This window comes from Halichoerus grypus, chromosome 1, assembly GCF_964656455.1.
Source record: "Halichoerus grypus chromosome 1, mHalGry1.hap1.1, whole genome shotgun sequence".
Classification (NCBI taxonomy): Eukaryota; Metazoa; Chordata; class Mammalia; order Carnivora; family Phocidae; genus Halichoerus; species Halichoerus grypus.
In genome coordinates this window covers 149,860,615-149,882,729 of record NC_135712.1, presented here as the reverse complement: position 1 = coordinate 149,882,729, position 22,115 = coordinate 149,860,615, and the positions used below count along the sequence as shown (strand labels likewise).

The 22,115-nt window shown below is 43.2% G+C and overlaps 1 protein-coding gene across 2 annotated transcripts in view; it reads left to right on the top strand.

The window, feature by feature from the left end:
- Window positions 1-22,115, top strand: part of STAC (SH3 and cysteine rich domain) — a 153,208-nt gene that overhangs the window by 79,831 nt on the left and 51,262 nt on the right. For both annotated transcript variants that reach the window (XM_036091329.2, XM_036091328.2), the window contains exons 3-5: window positions 15,117-15,217; window positions 16,814-16,895; window positions 17,988-18,103. In XM_036091329.2, coding sequence (XP_035947222.1) covers window positions 15,117-15,217; window positions 16,814-16,895; window positions 17,988-18,103 — 299 coding nt within the window. The remainder of the gene's footprint in view (window positions 1-15,116; window positions 15,218-16,813; window positions 16,896-17,987; window positions 18,104-22,115) is intronic.

The window sequence follows — 22,115 nt, the reverse complement described above, 5'->3', positions numbered from 1 at the left end:
AATAAGTGAAACCCTATGATAATTGACTTTCGCTGTTTGACTTATTTCCCTTAGCATAGTCTCCCCCAGTCCCATCCATGTTGATGTAAAACTTGGGTATTCATCCCTTCTGATGGCTGAGTAATATTCCATTGTATGTACGGAATATTCCATTGTATATATTCTTTATCCATTCATCTATTGAAGGGCATCTCGGCTCTTTCCACAGTTTGGCTATTGCGGACATTGCTGCTATGAACATTGGGGTGCATATGGCCCTTCTTTTCACTACATCTGTGTCTTTGGGGTAAATACCCAGTAGTGTAATTGCTGGGTCATAGGGTAGCTCTATTTTTAACTTTTTGAGGCACCTCCACACTGTTTTCCAAAGTGCCTGTACCAGCTTGCATTCCACTTGCATACCAACAGTGTAAGAGGGTTCCCCTTTGTCCACAACCTCTCCAACATTTGTTGTTTCTTGCCTTGTCAATTTTTGCCATTCTAACTGGTGTAAGGTGGTATCTCAATGTGGTTTTGATTTGAATTTCCCTGATGGCTATGATGTTGAACATTTTTTCATGTGTCTGTTAGCCATTTATATGTCTTCTTTGGACAAGTGTCTGTTCATGTCTTCTGCCCATTTTTTGACTTGATTATTTGTTTTCTGGGTGTTGAGTTTGAGAAGTTCTTTATAGATCTTGGATACCAGCCCTTTATCTGTAGTGTCATTTGCAAATATCTTCTCTCATTCTGTGGGTTGCCTCTTTGTTTTGTTGACTGTTTCCTTTGCTGTGTAGAAGCTTTTTATCTTGATGAAGTCCCAAAAGTTCGTTTTTGCTTTTGTTTCACTAGCTTTTGGAGATGTATCTTGAAAGAAGTTGCTGTGGCCGATGTCAAAGAGGTTACTGCCTATGTTCTCCTCTAGGATTTTGATGGACTCCTGTCTCACATTGAGGTCTTTCATCCATTTTGAGTTTATTTTTGTGTATGGTCAAGTTTCATTCTTCTGCATGTGGCTGTCCAATTTTCCCAGCACCATTTATTGAAGAGACTGTCTTTTTTCCATTGCATATATTTTCCTGCTTTATAATCCCGTTTCTTTTATAAGCTGTCAGGTTATGTCCTTGCGCAAGATATCTTTTGGTTTATTTATCTTTCCCTTTTAATTGGTAAGAAATGCTCATCAATCCAATATAATACAGTATAATATCCTGAATTTTATAAGGCACATATTTTTCCCAATTTATCTGCCTTTCAGCCTTTTTTATGAGTGAGTATATTTTAATGTAATCAAATTTATCAATCTTTTGTATATTGTTTTCTCTCATAAAATCATACTTAGAGCTTCTCTATTCAAGAATAAATAAGCTAGCTTTATATTTTCTTCAATTAACTTAATAGTTTTAACTTTTTTAAGGTTTTATTTATTTATTTTAGAGAGAGAGAGAGAGAAAGAGCAGGGGGAGGGGCAAAGGAAAGGGGACAGAGAGAATCTCAAGCATACTCCCCACTGAGCATGGAGCCCAACACAGAGGGCTCAATCTCAGGACTCTGAGATCATGAGCTGAGCTGAAATGAAAAGTTACATGCTTAACTGACTGAGCTACCCAGGTACCCCTAATACTTTCAACTTCTCTGTAAATTCCTTAACCCATCCAAACTTTATTTCAGAATATTTTATGAATTAAATATCTGATCTTTTCTACCAAATAATTTACCAGGTGATTCACCAAAATTTGTTGAATAATCCTTCTTTTCACTGCTGATTCAAAAGTCACTTTTATCAATCATTAAATTTTTAAAGATACCTAAGTATATTTCTTGGTTTTCAATTCACTTTATTGGTTATTTTGTTTGTTTGTTCAGCACCAATAGCTCTCTGGTTTAATTATTCTTGTGGGTTATCATAGATTCTTTTTCAAAAATGTTTTGCTATTCTCAAGCATTTATTCTTCAAGATTAATTTTAGAATCACTTTAGGAAGTCCCCCACCCAAATCCCATTGAGACTTCAACTGGAATTCTGGTGAATTTGCAAAACTATTTGGAGAAAATTGGCATCCCTTCAACACATATTTTTTTTCTTTTCTTATTTAATAATACCATGCTGAGTATTCATAACATCAGGCATCTTTGTCTTCTTTCAAACTTAAAAAGAATTCATTCAACAAATATTTGTGGAGTATCTCCTCTCTACCAGGTTTTGTTCTAAGCCCTTAGGATGTAACAGTGAATAAACCAGGAAAAGATGCTGGCCCTTGTAAAATTGACATTTTCGTCGGAGAGACAATGGATAGGATGGATGGTTGGATGGATGGATTGATGAATGGATGGATTCATGGATGAGTTTTCAAGGTTCCAAGTGATGTGGAAGGAAGAGCAATGTAAAGCAAGGTGAGAAGGATCAGGAGTTCAGAGGCAAGGGACGGATTGCAGTATCACAGGAAGTGGTCAGCATAAGCTTGTCAAGATAAGACCTGAGCAAGACTTGTGAAAGGTGGGAGAACCCTGGGGAAAGGGCATTTCAAGTGAAAGAAACAACTAGAACTAAAGCCTAAGGAAGGAGTATGCCTGGTAAGCTAAGTAACAGCCCAGTAGCCAGTGTGAATGATGGCAGAAGAAAGTGTAACTGTAGACCATTGAGAGGACTTCAGCTTTTACTCTGTAAAGTAATTATAGGACTTTAATGATATTTGCAAAAGGTTTCTTTAGCTGCTATGTAAAGAATAGTGGCTTCTAAGACTTTGGAGGGATGGGGCAAGGATTGAAGCAGAGAGGACAGTCAGGAGGCTGTCAAAGCAGCACAGGTCAAGATCAGGGAACAGCAGAAGAACTGAGAAGGGGCCAGACTCGTGATGTATTTTGAAGGAAATACCCAGCAGGATTTTCTGCATGTGGGCTGCATGAGGAAATTAGCAGACAGGAATGCTGCCAACAAGGCTTCTGGCCCAAGTAACTGGAAAAATGGAGTTGCCATCAAGTGAAATGGGGAAACTGCAGGTCGAATAGGTTCTGGGGCAGGTGTTGAAGGGAAAAGATCACTAATTCAGTTTGAGACACGTTGAAGTTTGAAATGAGAAATAACATAATGTTTATCTTGTAGCCAAGTAGGAAAATGTCAAGAAGTCAGGAGATAGGGAGTTTGAGGGGCCTTTCCTAGGTAGAAGATATAAATACTGGCGTTGTAAGCATGTAAATAGTATTTAAAGGGATAGGGTTGGATGATATGACCAAGAGAGTAAGTACAGACAGAAGAGAGAAGAGGACCAAGGACTGAGCCCTGGGGCCATCCAATCTTAAAAAGTTGGGTATAAGGGGAAGAACCAGCAAGAGACCGGGAAGAAGTGCCTAGTGTGGTAGAGATAAGCCAAGAAGATACACCATCTTAGAAGCCAAGAAAGAAAATGTTAAAGAGAATGATCAACCTTATCAAATGCTGCTATTGGTAGATAGATCAATTATGGGATGAACTTTGACTACCAGATTTAGCCAGATGTTGGTGTCTGGTAACGATGAGAGCAGTTTACTGGTGAGAGAGAGTTTCTAATGTTTCCTCATTAAGCATCAGACAAACTCATGTCAGATGTGTATCCTTTATTATATTATAGAATATCCTTCTATTCCATCTTCACTAAGAGCTTAAATCAGAATGAGAAATCTATTTCTATGAGTAATTAGATTAATAGCTATTTCTAATAATAAACTAGACTGTGTACAATGGAATATTCAGCCATAAAAAGGAATGAGATACTGATACATGTGGATAAACCTCAAGACCAAACTAAGTGAAAGAACCCAAACACAAAGGTCACAGATTGATGATCCTATTTATATGAAATAGCAAGAATAGGTAAATCCATAGAGACACAAAGTAGATTGATGGTTTCCAGAAGTTGGGGGAGGGAAGAGTGGGACATAATTGCTTAATGTGTATGGGATTTCCTTTTGGGATGATGAAAATATTTCAGAATTAGATAGGGGTGATGATTGCACAATATTGCGAATGTACAAAATGCCACCGAATTCTTCACTCTACAGTGGTCAATTTTATGTTATGTGAACTGTACCTCAATTAAAAAAAATATTGGGAAAAAGAAAAAGCTGTGGCCCACTGGCCAAATCTGGCCCACTGACTATTTTGAACCACGAGATAGGAATGGTTTTTACATTTTTTAATTGTTGAAAGAAAATTTAGAGAAGAATATTTCATAACACATGAAAGTTATATGAATTTAAATTTCAGTGTCTCTAAATAGAGTTTTATGGAGACACAGCCATGCTCATTTGATTACTTGTTATTTGTGTCTGCTTCATGCCTCAACGGCAAAGTGGAATAGATGCAGGAGCAACCTAAAATACTTACTCTCTTGCCCTTTACAGAGAGAGACACGTTTCTGGCCCCTAGTCTAACTCCTCAGGAAGAAAAAAACAAACAAAAACCAAAAAAACAAGAAAACTCCTTTATGGCCAAGCTTTGCATGGTTGACGAGTTTTCTTCTGGAGAAATCCTCCATTCTGCTACCAGAATCTCCAGATTCTTGAAATATAGTGTTTTTCAAAGAAGGAGTTGGGGGTCATCTGCCTTCCTCCTGGTAATTATGCCTTCACTTGATTAGCTTGTAAGCTACATTTTAAAAATCCTACACTAGATGACAAGAAAGCATTTCTAATGCTGTGGTGAATGTTGTAAAAATGTCACTGGTGGCATGCTCAGCATGGGCGAGATTCTTACCAGAGAGTAAGGCCAGACAAGTAATTCTGTCCCCTCTCCATCCTGAAAGGGTAAACTCCAGAGAAGGCTAAGCTCCATGGTCCTCCCCAGCTCTCAGCGTCTTTTTTCTCCCCTGCTCCCCTAAAATCAAAGTGGCAAGTGAAGGCAAGGGAGGACCCCACCCATGTCAATAGAACTGACTTTCTCAGTTCTGACAGCTTCTCTCCACAATCCCTGCCAGAGCTTCCCAAATCCTAGTCAGATCTGAAATGTGAAACTTAACATCTCAGTGGCCCATCTTTCTAGAGTGTGGATGAAAGTGCCTACCCATTCATTTGTCTTGTCTTGTTTGGGGGATGTTTGTTTGCTTGCTTTAATATTCTCTCCTCAAATTCTTAATCTCAGGAAACAAACTGAGGGTTGCTGGAGTGGTGGGGAGTGGGAGGGATGGGGTGGCTGGGTGATAGACATTGGGGAGGGTATGTGCTATGGTGAGTGCTGTGAATTGTGTAAGACTGTTGAATCACAGACCTGTATCTCTGAAACAAATAATGCAATATATGTTTAAAAAAAAAAAAAAAGAAGATAGTATGAAGGGAAAAATGAAGGGGGGGAAATCGAAGGGGGAGATGAACCATGAGAGACTATGGACTCTGAGAAACAAACTGAGGGTTCTAGAGGGGAAGGGGGTGGAGGGATGGGTTAGCCTGGTGATGGGTATTAAAGAGGGCACGTACTGAATGGAGCACTGGGTGTTATACGCAAACAATGAATCATGGAACACTACATCCAAAACTAATGATGTAATATATGGTGACTAACATAACATAATAAAATAAAATTTAAAAAAAATATTCTCTCCTCAATCTCAAACCTTTCCCAGTGTGGTCCTTTGATACAGATCCTCCAGGGATATATGTGGCCCTTTAATACAGAGATGCTCCAGATGAAGGCCCAATTTTGCCCTGCAGACATTCTCCTAGAAAGCTGAGGGATCAATGTCATGCAACTGACAGTCCACATGGGCTTTAACCTTTGGTTCTAATTCTCTCCCGTTGGCCACGGCTGCTAAAACTTTCATCAGCTTGGTCTGCATCAGGTGCTAGAAGTCCTTAAATGGTTAGCTTATGACGTTAATACATAACGAAAATATAATCATTATATATTATTATATTTAAATGTTTAAGTATTATTTAAATAAAGTAGTAACATAGTTAATAAATAAGTATGAATCTTATTTATAAAAGATCGATGGAGCGAATTCTTCTATAAATAATACGTTTCTTTAGTATTTGATGCTGTATTCGTGTTTCAAATGTATTGGAGGGGGGCGCCTGGGTGCCTCAGTCGTTAAGCGTCTGCCTTCGGCTCAGGTCATGATCCCAGCGTCCTGGGATTGGGCCCTGCATCGGGGTCCCTGCTCCGCGGGAAGCCTGCTTCTCCCTCTGCCACTCCCCCTGCTTGTGTTCCCTCTCTCGCTGTTTCTCTCACTGTCAAATAAATAAATAAAATCTTTAAAAAAAAAATGTATTGGAGGTAAACCTTTACAGAGCAAGGGTCACCTTGCTTATTTGTACAGTGAGTGTGGGGATTTCGGTGTAGTACACACAGGAGAGTAGAATGTAGACGGTGCTCTATCTGGGTCATGCCTCATCGAATCCTGAGTTTGGAATATCCAGCTCAGCCTTAAGGAATCTGGAAGTCGTGACCTCAGGGAAAGCCACCATTTAGAGCTACAGGTGATACACTTTCTAGTCCTGTTACCATTTACTTTTGCATGTTAAGTTGTGCTTATTAAAAAGAGGGTCCCTTGGTTTTTCCACTTTGTGCTTGTGACACCCTTTCTCAGATGGGGAGACTGAGATCAGAGGACAGGTGCCCGTCCAAGGTCTCAGAGCTAAGGACTAATATCTCAGGCTTTTGATACCTTAAGTCCAACTTCTTCCACCTCACCATGGTACATCTATGTATTATGTGCGCATGTATATACACACATACCCAGATCGAACATACAAATATAAGACAATTTACGTGTGAAAGTTATAATAAGTTGTAGAACAGCTATCCTGCTTTTGTACTTTTGTATTCTTACATTTCTATTTCTCCACCTTGGCTCCACTCTTCCTTTTAAAAAGAATCAACCAAGATGAGAACATTTATGACATCAGTGTCATTTTCAAAACAAAAATAAGTCCCCAAATAAGGACATATGAAAACTAGAAACAGCAGTGTACACTTATATTGGCTAATGCATTTGCAGCCTTGATTCCTAATGCATTATTGATTGCATGAGTAATTGCCAGCTTGGCGGGTTTGGCAATGTCTGCAATGGGAAAGACTCTGTATTTCCCACACTTTTCTTCTGCGTGTGTTCAAGATCAGTGGAGCCTGTAATATCTTATACATATCTGTTACATGGACCTGCATCTCTGCAGTGGCCGGCTCATCCAAAAAATTCTTGTTCACATCTGTCCGCTATGAGAGCCTATCTGTTACCCATCGCATATGTGATCAGAACGCCTCTTCCAAAGAGGATGTTGGGACAGGAAATATTACTGACATAACATAATAGCCCCTTCTCCTCCAACCTTCCAACCTTATATTCAATGGCTGTGGTAGCATACTTGTATTTTTATTCTATGATTATCATAAACAGAGCTGAGAGGACCGTGAATGCCTTTGTAATTTTTCTCTTTCAATTTCAATAGGAGAAATCCAGATCAGGTGAGGGTAGAGATGTGCTGATGTGCAGATGGCCGGCAGGAGGCAGTGGGGACGGGATGAGGGAAGAGAGGCAAGCTTCCAAGTTGTATAGACCTGGACCCTCGTCCCGTCTCTGTCCTCACCAGCTGTGTGTCCCTGGGCTTCTGTTCACTCCCTGTAACAATGAGAGAACAAAAGTCCTTACCTCACAGGACTGAGTGGATAAAAACAGGGGGAAAATTGCAGTATTGAGTTCACAGCTAGTGAGTTACATATTCACCCCAACTCAGTGTTTGTCCATTCTTTGCCATCGAAGTTATCAGTTACCCCCGCCTCCTTCAATTAAAATGATACCTTGCATATAACAGGTAACAAGTATTAATAAAATGAAGAAACATCCAGGAAACTGCCTAACAGTGCACAAGAGCTCGATAATTTTTAATTCCTTCCCGCTTTCTTTCCTTCCTGCAGGATCAGGGTGAGAATTCGTTTCTGACTTCTAGTACAATGTTCTTTCATCTCAAAAGTGTGTATGTGTGCACACACGAGGGTGTGTGCGCAAGTGTGTGTGTGTGTGTGTGTGTTGACCGCCAAACTCCTCCCATCTTAATTGTACTGATTTTTTCCTCCATCCATTTGTTTTTCTCTCAAGTCCCCCTCTGTCCTCATGAGAAGAGAGAGAATCATGCCCAGTGACTCCATTTAGCTTAGTTGGCTTCGTGTGGCCTCACAGTCTTAAAGATCGTCTCCACACCATTACTTGACATCAAAAAGAAGTAGCATGTGAAAGTCACGGAAATACTTCCCATGTTCTGCATGTATTATTTTTAATTCCACTATGGAGCATTGACTCTTCCAAATCATCCTGTTATTATTTAGATGTTGAAGCCACAGTTTTTAATAATGAAGCCACGGAAGATACAGAGTTTAAGTATTCCCGTACTGAAGGCAATCATGAAGGCAATGGGGGAAATCTTAAGCGTCTCTGTCGGGACAGCAGAGCACTCAACAGACACTGTTGTAGGGTCCTCTGGGAGGTGTCATGGGAGCTCATACCAGGAGGAAGACTCAGAGGCCAATGTAAGCTGTTTGCTACAAGGAGTCCACAAGCAAAGGGACATGAGTCAAGGGGCATGACTAATCTGATTCCAGTCCAGATAGTTTTCAGCATCTGCTCCAAGGAAGATATGATGAGCCAGTAGCAGACACAGAGACAGTGATTCCCAGAATCAGCTTTCAGCTCACTTCCTAGGTCAGGCAGACATCACATGGAACAGTATCTGGCCTGGACTGTAGGGCCACGCAGGACCTGGGAGGTCTGAGTCCCAGCAAAGCCGGATATAGTCACATTGAAACAAGGGTATGAAAAACAAGACCCAGCCAGGTGGGGGCCCATACAGTGCGGATCTGCAAGTAGAGTAGAACCCAATAGTCGCACAAGCCTCCAGGATTTGGGGCCACAAGGAGATATCTAGCTCTTTCCACAGAATGAGTGGGGTGGACCCCCAGCATTCTCTTAGCTTGAACACTTCTCTGGCCCAGGCCTGGGTGGCTCATCATTCCTGATGGACTGCAGTGTCCCAGCCAAGGACCTTTCTGGCTGCAGAGGTTCCAGAGGTGAATAAATTACCCAGCATCCCATGCTGAGGACCTGCTATGAAAGGTACTCTAGGAACAGTGAGGGAGCTGTGGAGAGTGGAGGGTCCTGTATAATGGAAGAGGGTAGGGTGTGTGTGCAGGCAGCTTCAGAGAATATTTAAAAGGGGTTCGAGATGAGAAGCTGTTTAGCAACTGAACAAGAAAGGCAGAAGAGTTTGTGTGAGCAACCCTTAAGAAGCCTAATCCAGCCCCCGTTGCCAAGAACCACAAATGATCTAGGAAAACAAAGGAGGTCAAGGTGGAATATACTGAAAATGAGACAAGGCAAGTGGGCAGGGGGTTGCATCACAGAGGGCTTCTTAACAGATTCCCCCATAATTCTGTCCCATCCCTTGTGTCGTGTTCATTTAAGGGTAGAGGGCCCATGGACAATGTTAGCTGCATTATAATGCCCGTCTTTATTATCCAGTAGAGATTTTTTTGTTACAGCCTCTCATTTAAAAACACTGTCATCTTTCCACTGTTTGCATAGTTTCTAGCCCTTAAATGCCTCTGGTTTGCCCAGGCACCAAAAATTCACTTATTGCTTTTGCTCTCATCTCTCTGGCTTTGAGAACCTTCTGTAACATGGACTTCTGGTCCTCGCTAGTGTCTGCACACTCTTGATATAAGCATCCGTGCAGTTTCCTCTCCCAGCCATGGTGTGGCCCCCTGCACTGGGGAAGGGCAAAGGTGGCCCCAGTACCTGAACCCACAAGAACAGGGGCTGGTATGTCTTTGAACTTTTTGACCTGTATTTATCTCTGAATTATTTATAGGTATTTTATGTAATCCAAGAAATATTTATGGAACTATTTATAGATACTCTATTTTTATGTATATAGTTCTAAATTTTTTTAAGTTTTTTCCCAAATCACAGTAAAGAGTCTTTTTTATTATCTGACATTAATTTTAATCAAATAAATTGTAGGAGTAATTCCATAGTTGTAGACTCTGAAAGCAAACTAATTATTAATAATAATTACAACGATTGTTCTCTGCGGAATTAAGTACTGTATTATGATTCCATTTCTTTTTCTACACAAATTTATTTTTACTCATTCTCCATATTATTTTCCTGGTTAAGGGGTCTTGATTGTAAACCCTTGGTTTATCCTGTTTTATCTTTAACTGATACTATATGAAATTTGGCTAAGGAGTAAACAATGCCTCAATGGCCAAATGTTATCAAAACGATTCTGGCCAGCTATTTTGTAGATATGTGTAATCAATTTTATTTTTCAAAAAAAGGAGCCTGTCATCCAATGTCGTTGAGTAGCCATTTGCATTGAGAAAACCCCTTTTATATTTCTGCCAGTATCTATATAGAGACTCCTTTATTCACAAGAGCTTCAACACTTGGTTCCTCTAGAGACAGCTCACTTATCCATAATGGTAAATCCTACCATGCTCATAAAATAGCCCAGTGCCGGACAGTTAGTCAGTGTTGATCCATTCCAAATTCCATTTGAGTATCATAACTAACATCCTTAACAATTTTCCACCGTAACTCATAGAACTATCTTAGATTTATCCCAGAAGTTCAAATTCCAGGGAAGAACTGATGGTTATGTGATAAGCTGGCTCCATATTTTCCCTGTATCTCCATATACCACAGACCACATCAATCCAAGGGGCTGATATGACCCAGCTTCCAGCAGCTTCATTTTTATTTGCTTTTTGCCACAGTAGGACATGAGAATAGTTTAAATATGGTACAGATGGTACTGAGAATACTTCAGTGGAAAACTTCTCATCCTATAACCATGACACTTCTGAAAGGCAGCTACTTTCATCCTCTTTAATTGTTTCTTCTGGCATTTATTTCAATATGTCTAAATGCTGCACTTACTATTTATTGATTAGTGAAACATTTATTGGCTTCTGGTTGTCACCCCTCTGGCACCCCCGCTCGTTCCCCTCTGCCTTGCTCTCACCTTCCTACAAGAGTTACAGCACAATCTTTGCTGTTCCTCTGTTCTCATCATCACAACTAGTTCCGTCACAATTTTGTGTGAACTTGATAGTGTATACACTATTGTGACTATTGCTAATTTCTGATTCAAATATTGTGCTAGGATTACATTTCTTTCCTTACACAAGTTTTATATTTCCTCAATTAGAAATCACCTTTTTAATTCCCTTGACCTTTTATGCACCTATAATTATTTTTTTTTTCAAATGCTTTCATGTATCTGTCAGATGCCATATCTGTTACAGCATCGAAACCTGAAAAGCATCAATAAACTTCTAAGTTCCATGTTTCCCCCAGGGGTATGGCCTTACTTCATCTTGTAGCACCTGTCTAGGGCTACTGCAGAGCTGTCCCAAGGGCATATCATTTACCTTTCCTCTGTGTCAATTCCTCCATTGTGCGCTGGATCCAACAATTTCTTCTTCCTCAATTTATTCCCTGATCTTTCTAAGGCACATTTTTCATTAATGTTCTGAGAAAGGGTGTATGGAAAGCAAATATTTTGAATCCCTGAATATGTGTTTATTCTGCCTACATAATCGTTGGTTATTTGCCTGGGTATACAATTCAAGGTTGGAAAGTCTTTTCTCTCAGAATTTTAAAATTCCGCAGTTTTTGAGGGTCCCTGATCTTCCCATTTCCAAGTTGTTATTGGGAAATCCAATCTCCCCCCTTTTCTGCTAAATTCCTTGCCATTCCTCCAGTTGCTTTCTATCTTCTGAATACATGTTGAACTCTCTTCTACACTTGCCACTCTTCCCAGTAACCTTGTTATTTGGGGTTTATACCACTTTTTATTATTGGCCTGACATTTTAGTGGGCTTTGGTATGAGTAAATGGGACTCTCATGTGGCCAATCCACCATGTTTATTCAAAGTCCAGTGACATCTTTATGTTTATGAGTATTTAAATCCATGCAATCCCCTTTGCATATATTTCAACACTACTACTGTTAGCAACTCTGGGAGGACTTAGAAGTATTGCCATTTGATGAGGAGACAGCTGAGGCTCCAGGAATGATAGTAGCTTTCTTAAGTTTAAAGGGCCAGCATGAGACAGATTCTAATTTAAAACCATGTTTTTCCCACTCTTACTGAAGCCTAAGGGTCACATTCAGTGATGCCTTTGTGATGGAGGTCACTAGTAATGGGTCAGACAATAGCTTTCCCATATCCTGCTACAGTAAGCTAACACCAGTGAGTGATGTGATTTATCCCTTTGAACTATTCTATGAGCCACAGAATACAAGCTTTCCTCTTCAGTCACTCCTGCTATTCCACAATAGAAATTGGAACACCTAAAACCAAATTATTGTTGGTGATCTGATTCATTCAAATAGTGGAGTGTATTAGAACAGACAAGGAAAACTGAAATTACAGTGTTCGGGCCTGAAGGAGAATATACCTTAATATATAACAGTGCTATTTCAGAGTCCAATACACAATGAAATAACTCTTCTTTGAAGCTTTTACTTATTCTCTCATAGGGCACAAATAGCATTCTCTAATTTGAAAACAAAAAAATAAATGATTGCTTTCAAAGTCCAGTGTTTGGAAGGCATTGCAGTAACCACTCTCAAAAAAGGAAAAGAGCCTTTCCAACTAGTATTTATGAACAAGCACACATACCCAGTAATTTATGGTTTGTTTATATGTCACTTTGCCTTTTTGTGGTTGTAAGAGCAGACACACTTTGTGTTAAATGATACCTTCTCAAAGGGAGTTTGCAGGTAATACCTCCTGAAGGTATTGTGGATCTTTGTCCAGACAAGAGTTTGCCTGTGGCTTTTCCCAGCTGAATATCTTGTACTCTCCTTTATTTTAATGTCTAATTATCCCCATTCATATCTTCATGTACCTTATCCCCAATAAATGGAGGAAGTTTTAGGGTCAAGCAGAAGAAAAGTGATACTAGGCAGGACCTCTTCTGACCTGGACCCTCAGGCTTCTCATCTGTGGAATAAAATCATCCCTATAGATGATCTTCAAGTCCTCTCTGACCTCTTGAATGCTGCTTCTACACCATCAATGAATCAACTCCACTTAATTATCTCAGTCGGTCACCCTTGCTTCAGTACATGTATGACTGTGAGAGAATTTGTTGATTAACGTATTTAACACATATTTATTGGACATCATACTCAGAGCTGGGTACCCAGTGGCCGATGAACAAACACAGCCCTTAGCCTCATTGGGTTCACAGTCCAGGAGGAAAGGCATACAAAAACAAACTCTTGAATGAGTAATTGCGATAAATGCTGTGAAAAACAACAACAGAGTGCTATAAAAAAGAAGAAGAAGAAGAATAAAGATAATTTAGACAAGGAAAGGGGGAATGTGGCCAAGAAAGCTTCATGGGAGGAATGACAAGAGACCCAAAGGATGAGGATTGGCTAGCCAGGTGAGGAGTGATAGAGACAACATTCCGGGCATTTAGGGCAGTGTGTGTGAAAGACCCTGAAGAATTAAAGAGCTCGTGCCTTCAGGGAACTTGCAGAAGGCCATGTGGCTAGAGTATAGCGAACAAGGGGGTTAGCTTGAGATAGAGGCAGATATGGGCTCCACCAAATCATACAAAGCCTCCCCACCATGCTGCGCATTTTGTATAACACCAGAAAGGCAGGGAGAACCTACTGAAAGCTGTTTACACAAGAAAGGGAGGTGATTCAAGTCTTGTTTAAATGATTGTTCTGGTTACTGCGCACGCACTGGAGGAAGACAAAAACAGAGAAACTAGTTCAACTAGGAATGAGTCTGGACAAGGGCCAATGGTGGTTTGGATGGCGGAGAAGAGGGTGGTTTTCACATACGATCTTGGGGTGTCCTCATTTTGCTTCTGTAGTCTGCTGCATATGCAGCAGGATACCTGTGGCCTCATGTCTCTGGGTATATGTACATATCAATGCCTATGAGATGTAGGGAGTCCCATTGCCTGTCCAGTGGTCTTCTTTGTCAGCATTCTTTATGTGGGTATAGCCACAGCCGTGTGTCCCACAGACTCCAGGGGACATAAGCCAAGCTTTTAAAATAACCCCCTTGAATCCTCTCTAAGTAGGACTGAGTAGAGAAGGTCCAACCCCTGTCACTGTGTGGGAGGAGCAGGATGAAAGGAGTAGGACCTCAACAGCTCCACAAAGAAACCCTCCCCAGCCCCCACCTTCTTCACTTTTCTAATGTGCTTGATGTGCTTAGCCATCTAAGAGCTATAAACTCCCATTTTGGCAGCCCATTTTTGGAGGCCTGTGAGGAGCCTATCAGCTCACTCACTCTGTCTCGCACCTCTTGTCTTGGACCAATTGGAGACAGAAAATGTCCCACTCTGACATCCTTGCCTCGCCTCCCTCCAGCTGCTGTGTAGAACATGAATGCAGGTGGCCAGCATCCCTCCCATGTCCCTGAGGCCCCCTGGGCCCACCCTCTTGTCTGCCCCCCAGCACTGCTGCCCTGAGCCTCACTGAAGCAGCACAGGGTCACCAAGGAGCCCCTCCTCCTCTGCCTCCTTTCTTCCTACCCCATCAAGGCACCCTGTCCCAGGAGGCTGGGTGACTCTCTGCAGCAGTGCTCTCATGGCCACCCACCTCCTCTTCCTCTTCCACCAGGCAGGAGCTGCTGTCTGATCCAGCCCTCTGTCCCCACTTTAAGTATCCTCAGCCCTCTCTCACACAGACCATGCCATTCCCCCTTTATTGGCCATTTTCCCAAGAGTCCCAATAGCTCAGACTCTGTGACAGAAACTCAGATAAAAAATGGGCAAAATTTCAGCACTTGCACTCCTTGGCAAGACATACAGAAGAGCAGAAACGGGCAAAGAAAGTGGCATTTGCTAGCTTGAATTGAGTTGAACGGTGACATGGAGGAGGCTGAGATTTTCTGGAGTAATGAAGAGGAAAGGAGTAGGAAGAAACCAGAGCTGATACCTTAAGTGGTACCAGATGTGGGAGAAGGTCAAAGAATCTACCATAAGATCTTGTCTGTTTCGAAAACATCATGCTAAAGTCACAGAGAAGAAGAATGACCTGGGTTTAGGGAGTAACCACTCTTTTAGGGACTTCATGCTAGTCACCAGGTAAAGGCAGGTTGTATCCTAACCAAAGCTCACACATGTCTGACAGGAGCAAACGCTAAGCATGGGCTGCGCTGCAAGGCCTGTAAGATGAGCATCCACCACAAGTGCATGGATGGCCTAGCACCCCAGCGGTGCATGGGCAAGCTGGTAAGGGCTGGTGCCAGGAGTGAGCCCAGAACCCCCTGCCCATCCAAACTCCTTCCCCGTGGCACCCTGATAGCCAGACACTAGGAAAGCAGCCCCCAAATCCCTGGCCTACCAACAAGGTTTCCTTGTTGGCATAGTGATCAAGCAGAAGAGGAGCTTTATCAACCTGAGAGACAAATGCTCCCCATGTGAAAAGGACTCCATGTCCTTAACATGGTGACCAACTTGTCCCAGGTTGGAACTTTTTCAATTTTAGCACTGCAAGTCCCATATCCTGGGACTGTTCATGTTTTAAAGAGGAAAGTGTGGCATCCCAGGAACCTTCCCAGCCCATAAAAACAAGGGTGGCTGGTCACCTCAGTGCTAAATTGGCTGACGGCTCGCTGGATGTCAAGAAGGAGAGAGATATTAACCACACCCCTAAAAATGGAGAGAATAATAAAAATCAACGCACCACTTTAAGAGATCATGGTGGCCAAGCCAAGGAAGGTCAGATGGCCCTGGCCCATTCTAGTTCTGGTCTTAGCATCTTGGGAGCGTGGGCTTCAGTACTGGTGCCACATGTGGATAAAAAGCAACCCAGAGCACTTTTGAGGGTATCGATACTAGGATGACCAGAGAACTATCAAAGGGACCAAGAATGTCTACCCTAGAGATACTTAGGCTGTGACAGCTGTCTTCAAAAAAATTTAAGACCTGTCATACAAAAGAGGAATTCTCTCCTGTCCTGTGGCTCCAGGGAAAAGACCTAGGATCAGTAGATACCAAGTCTTAACAAAGAGCTAATGTCACTGAAGACCTGCCTCCATGGCTAGTGGGAGCTCCTCCCACCACCACCACCACCACCCCCCCCCCCAGCAGTGGCAGTGTTCAAAAAAATGAAGATACCACTTGCCAGGAACATGGGCGAGGATTCTGAAATTCCAGTAGGGGCCGGGCCACAAAGTTCCCTTCCAACACTGGCATATAGTAACTCAAGGTTCTTAGAGAGTTCATCTCCTTACTCTGATTGGCAGTGTCCTCTTCTCTAAAACCCCTGCCGCACCTGTTCCCCCTCCTCCTCCTCCAATGATTTCCACAAGCCAAGGCAAAGACCATGAGTGAGAGATCAGAAAAACATAGCAGAGAGTCTAGAACACAAGGCAGATGACTCTGTGGGGAGCTTATCATATATCCAAGGTCCTTTTGGCCTCTCTCTGAGGTCTGCTTCCCCTTGCCCAGGCCTTTTATGAGTTTAATAAACCTCAATAGTAAACCGCAGTGAAATAATGCGTGCCAGTCCATTTGTATCCTGGGAGATAATGAGGAGCCTGGACACAAGGGAGGCTGCTATGGTCTGCACACGGAAGAGAGGCAGGAAAGGGAAGGGCAGGGCTGGGGCTTGCTTTCTGGGAGGAGCATAGCTTGCTTATTGCCACCTGTACCTCCCATCCTGCCCCCCCCCCAGGGATAAATTCTAGGATAAGCCAGCATCTTCAAGGGCAACAGAGCGGTGCCCCCTGGAGAAACCAGCTGGTATGATTTTCAGAGCTCTTGTGTGGTTTTCTCCATCTCCTCAGTGACATTAAGCCTTTCTCTTTCTCATTCTCTCTCCAGCCAAAAGGGTTTCGGCGTTACTACAGTTCCCCCTTGCTCATCCATGAACAGTTTGGATGCATTAAAGAAGTTATGCCCATCGGTGAGTTGGGACGCTGATGGGTTGAGCTGGGTTTTGAGCAGCAATGTCAGCATTAACAGCTGTTGCTGTCTCAGGACCGCAGATCTAGCAGGCTATGTTTGTGCGTCTGTCTGGTGGCTGATGGCATTATGATTGTTTGCTTTGCTGGAGAGGAAACATAAGGAGGAGCAAATTCTCCCCTCCCCGATGAAGCTTGAAAAACACTCATGTCCCAAAGGCTGCTGATATGCTATACCATCCCTCAGCATCATGGCAGAGTGGGAAGAGCATGGAGCCTAGCATCCCACAAACCCGGCTCAGACCCCAGCTCCCCCACTGACCCACTAACTGTGTGTCTGGACAAGTTACTCAAACTGTCAGACCCTATAAATGAAGAACAGCAAAAGCTGCTTTTCATAATTGTTGCAAAAAAATAAATGTAAATTATAGACCAATGCTTGGAACGAACTCTGTGAATATCAGTTTTTCTTTAATGAGGACCAAAAAAATGTCTTATATTTATAGATCTTTCTGGCTTGAAATTTTCTTTAACAATATCTTTCAGTTTACTTCTATTTTTCTCTCTCTCCCTGAGAATCTCCATCTCTTTTTGCCTTTGGAGGGGGCAAGCTTTAAACTAGAAAGCTTTTAAACAGAAATTCATGAGGCCTGGTAATGTCAAATTCTTTCAAAAAGACTTGCCTCTTACTGCAAACTTTTAGTCTCGCTCAAGGCTTTGTCCCTTGGTGAGCAGAACCTCACACTAGGGGAAATAAAGCTGGTATCGGGCAGAACCTTGACATTGGAGTCCTGAGGATGGATAACAAAAGAGGAAAACCAATAAATCAGGAAGCGTCTGGGAGCAGAGAGCTCTGGATGTAAGTGGTGGGTGCACGGGAAAGACCTGGCCAAAGGGCACATATTGTGGGGGGCCCACCTGCCGGGAAAGCTTGACCACGCACAGCTCCGTTTTCCCAGGGGTTAGTGAGTCTGTGGCACAGAACCTTCTTCTCAAGTGCCGCTGACCCAGGAGGTCTGATAAATTCTTGGCTGCCTTCCTGATGGTGAGTGGAGGAAACCTGTCACTCAGATGACCTTTCTCTTCTGTTGCAGCCTGTGGCAATAAGGTGGACCCTGTCTATGAGACCCTCCGCTTCGGCACTTCCCTGGCCCAGAGGACCAAGAAGGGCAGCTCCGGCAGTGGCTCTGATTCGCCTCATAGAACCTCTGTAATTATACTCCTCCTCCCTCAGTCCACCTGCAGTGCTCTGGGAAGGGCAAGCCTCAGGGGCTCCCCATAAATGCATCGTGAGGCCAGGTCTTTGGGAGTCAGGCAGCCTCTGAAGGGAAAGCCCAGGTGCCTTGGGCCACTAAAGGTTAACTTCCTGTTTGTTGCCAACACCCAGGGATCATTTTACTTTCATCCTCAAAGACCATGCTCTTGGCCTCATGATCCTCGACTCTCCATGTACTCCCCCTCCCTGCCCTCCCACCAATATTTGATTGCATGGCAGTCAACATAGAAAGGTTTCACCCAAACAGTGGCAGAGGCAGGGAAGTCCCAGCTGTGGCCAGTTTTCCAAATCTCCTTCCGGCTACATCCCAGTTCAAGAATACAGCTCTTTCTCACATTTTCTCAGTCTTTTCTCGCTAAGACAAGGTACTCCCATTGGTTTCACACAAAAGCTGCCCTCCCCAGAGCACTGGACCTGTCTCCATGGGACACTCAGCCTCCCAGACACCTCTCCCACATTATATTTGGTCTAAAATGACTGCCCCGTGCATCTCTGTGACATGCTCTCATCATCCTATCTCTGGCTGTCCCAACCAGAATTTCTATAAATACCCCACAATGCCACACAACTCTGCCACTCATGCTGAAGGCCAACATCTCTCCTGCAGAGACAAGGACCTTCCAGTTGATGTTGCCAATTAGGATGGCTTGCACCCAGTTACTGGTTCCATTGTTGCAGCCCCTATTAAAATAAGGATTTCAGGGCAAGGCACAGATGAGCCACCAGGTGGTCTGCCCAGCTGGGTCCTGTCAACATCAAGTGATTAGGGTGAATGGAGAAGGGGGATGCGTACCGGTCAGAGGGGTTGTCAGGGGCTGAGTAGAAGCAGCTCCTTCAATGGGTGCAGGTCAATCCACAGGATAACTGAGATGTTATGTGGGTGGATGTGTAGGTCATGTGGGTGAGTAGGTAGGTTTGAAGGTCTTCAGATTGATGCCACATGGTCATCCTAGATGCCACCTTTTTTTTTTTTTTTTAGATTTTATTTATTTATTTGAGAGAGAGAGAGCATGAGCGGGGGGGAGGGAGAAGCAGACTCCCTGCTGAGCAGAGAGCCCGACGTGGGGCTTGATCCCAGGACCCTAAGATCATGACCTGAGCTGAAGGCAGATGCTTAACCAACTGAGCCACCCAGACGCCCCTAGATGCCACCTTTAAACTCACTGAAAGCCCTGTTCTTCGTGCATCCCACTAACTTCTAAGAAGGAAGAACCAAAACATATTGTACTCTTTTTCCTTGCTGACCCTAAAATTGATGTCAATTAGTTCTCTCTTTTACTCAGTTAGCAAACATGAATTAAGTGCCTTGAGTTCACCAGTACTGTAGAGGACACAGAGGAAGGGGAGGACATGACTCCTTACTCTCAGAATTCACAACTTATTTCAGAAGAGCAAAGCAGTAGAGCACAAAGCAGATGATGACAGCATTATTTGGCACTTTTTAAGAAATACACTTTTATCTGTCTTGTGCTATTTGTATTAAGAATTGGAACATAACATACATGTTAAGTGTATTATAATAGCTATGGCATAGGAACACAGCAGGATTTCAGAGTAAAGAAGGAAAATGTTTCAGTAGACATTGCCCTCAAAGCAGTGCAGGTATAAGTTGTGACATTTTAAGGTACCTGATCCTGATGATCTCCCTAGGGAGGCCATACATCAAGTTGGCAGTCCCAATGATAATGTTGGTTCTGGCGACATGGGTTGGATGATAACAAGAATATAAGGAAAGTTTCTAGCACAGAGCCTGGCACTCAATAAATGGAAGTTGCTGATATTTAATTTTCATTAAGCATTTAGCCCTTGGCTGGGTTTGAATTATGACAAAGTGAAACAAGGGTGTAATCCATTAGAAAGGTAAATATGTTCTCTGAGGACATTTCCCAGGCCATTCATGGGGCTCATTCTTGGGCTCTGTAAGAGGTTGGACTCACTCCAGGATTCCACCCTGCTGTCCTGCTCAGCCTGTCTTCTCTCATGTGTCCTCCAGTCACTCCTTAAGTCAAGGATGTTCCCAGGGCTCTGCTTTGCCTTGGCCTTCCTGTGCCACCAGTTCTTCATGGTTGTCTCATTCACATTCCTCTGGTCCTACCGCCATGTCCAAGCTGATGACTCCTTAGATACTTCTAGTCCTAACCTCCAGACGGGTCCTACAGATATCTCTAAATTGGCATGTCCAAGCTCAAATGATGCGCCACTGGTGATCAGGTCCTCTAACTCAGAACCCAGAAATGTATATCAAAAGTGCCCTTCGTCTCTGTCCCCAGTGCTGGAGATTTGAATCTCATCATCTCACCCAGATTATTTCAAAGAAATAGCTGTGTTCCCCTCTTCCTTTTGAGTCTACTCTTATCAATACCTCCAGATTTATCATCTTTTAAAGAAAGACCTTGTGCAGTTTTCCAAATCGAAACACTGTATTGACTTGCTTATGCCCGAACGACGATGCGTAAACTCCAGCATGGCATGTGAGGCCTGTCACTGCCCTGAAGACCCACCTTCCCTTGAATATGCCAAGCTCTTTGACTTATTCGTACCTTAGGACATGCTGTTCCCCCAGCTGAAGTTCTTTAAGAACAGCTTGGTTTTGACACAAACCATGAAGAGTTCTCAGACTCCCCCAAGCACAATGAGTTGCTCCTCCCACAGGCCTTCAAAAAATTCCTTTCTTATAAGATAGAGACGATTGCAATGTAATTTTCTGCTTTTGCCTCTCTTTCCTAAACTAGATACTGAGTGACTGTACAGCGGGGCCGTGTTCCCTATTCGTCTCATTATACCGGGCCCTGGCACCTAGTGGGTGCTCAAGAAATGCTTGAAGAGTGAGGAAAAAGTAACGGGGATTCTTAAAGACTGACTTCAGAACCCTCAAAATCAACCTGACCTTTTGATGCTCATGCCCCCAGCCCCATGCATACTTTGTAGCTCTCTGGACCACCATGTTCTGCCCAGTTACTGGGCCTTGCCCCCATCTTGTTTCTACCTCTATGAAGACAACATCTCTCTTCCTGGTCTGGGTAGGGTACCCCTTCCCTGGGCTCCCATAGCAACCAATTCATCAATCATAGTGATTTGCAGATTACTTGGTATTTTTCCCTTTTGCATTTCACTTTTCTCTCTCTCCTATAGTTTCCTACCCAACTAGACAAAGCTGCTCAAACACGAGGACTCTTGGTTCCCTTCTTATTTCTGTTGTTTTATACCAGTGATTCTCAAACTTTGGTGGGGATCTGGATCCACGGAAGAGCCTTGTAAAATTAGAAAGATCAAGGCCCTGTCCTACTACAACAAGCCTGGGCCTCTGTGTGCTTGATTAGCCCTCCAGGTGATTCTGATGCCCACCAAAGTTTGAGAACCACTGATCTATAGATCATGTCCTTCACCCCACATACCACGTTACATTTTTCTTTTGTAGGAGCCTGAGGAGGGCCGTCACTTCCCCCAGAGCCACATAGAGCTGGCTGTCAGCCTGTAGCCATCACCCCTTACAAATCAAGACTTTCTGCCCAAAAGAAGAACACGAACTGCTCTGGCCACTTGCCCTGCATGCTGAGTGGGCCTTTCTCTTGTCTCTGGGGAGAGCCGGTATTTCCTCAATCCGCTTCCAGTGCCTGCATCTCTCATGCTCGTCTAAGGCCGGCATTCGTGGAAAGGCAAATGGAAAGCCAACCTAGGGAGGCAAGAGCAGAGATGGGGGCTCCCCAGGGATGGCCCTGATGTTCCCACCCCAGCAGCAGATGGCTGCCCCTGCATCCTGAGCTGTGTCAAACTCACAATGTTCTCAGACCCTCCACAGCAGACAATGACCATGTTAGCCTCCAGAGTTTGTTCTCATGGTAGAAGTAGCAAGAACATCAGAGAGACAATTTAAGGATGTCCAGTTTGCTTTTCTGTCTGAAATGGTTTTGTTTCCAGCCATGTCTGGCCCCTACAGACTGGTTCT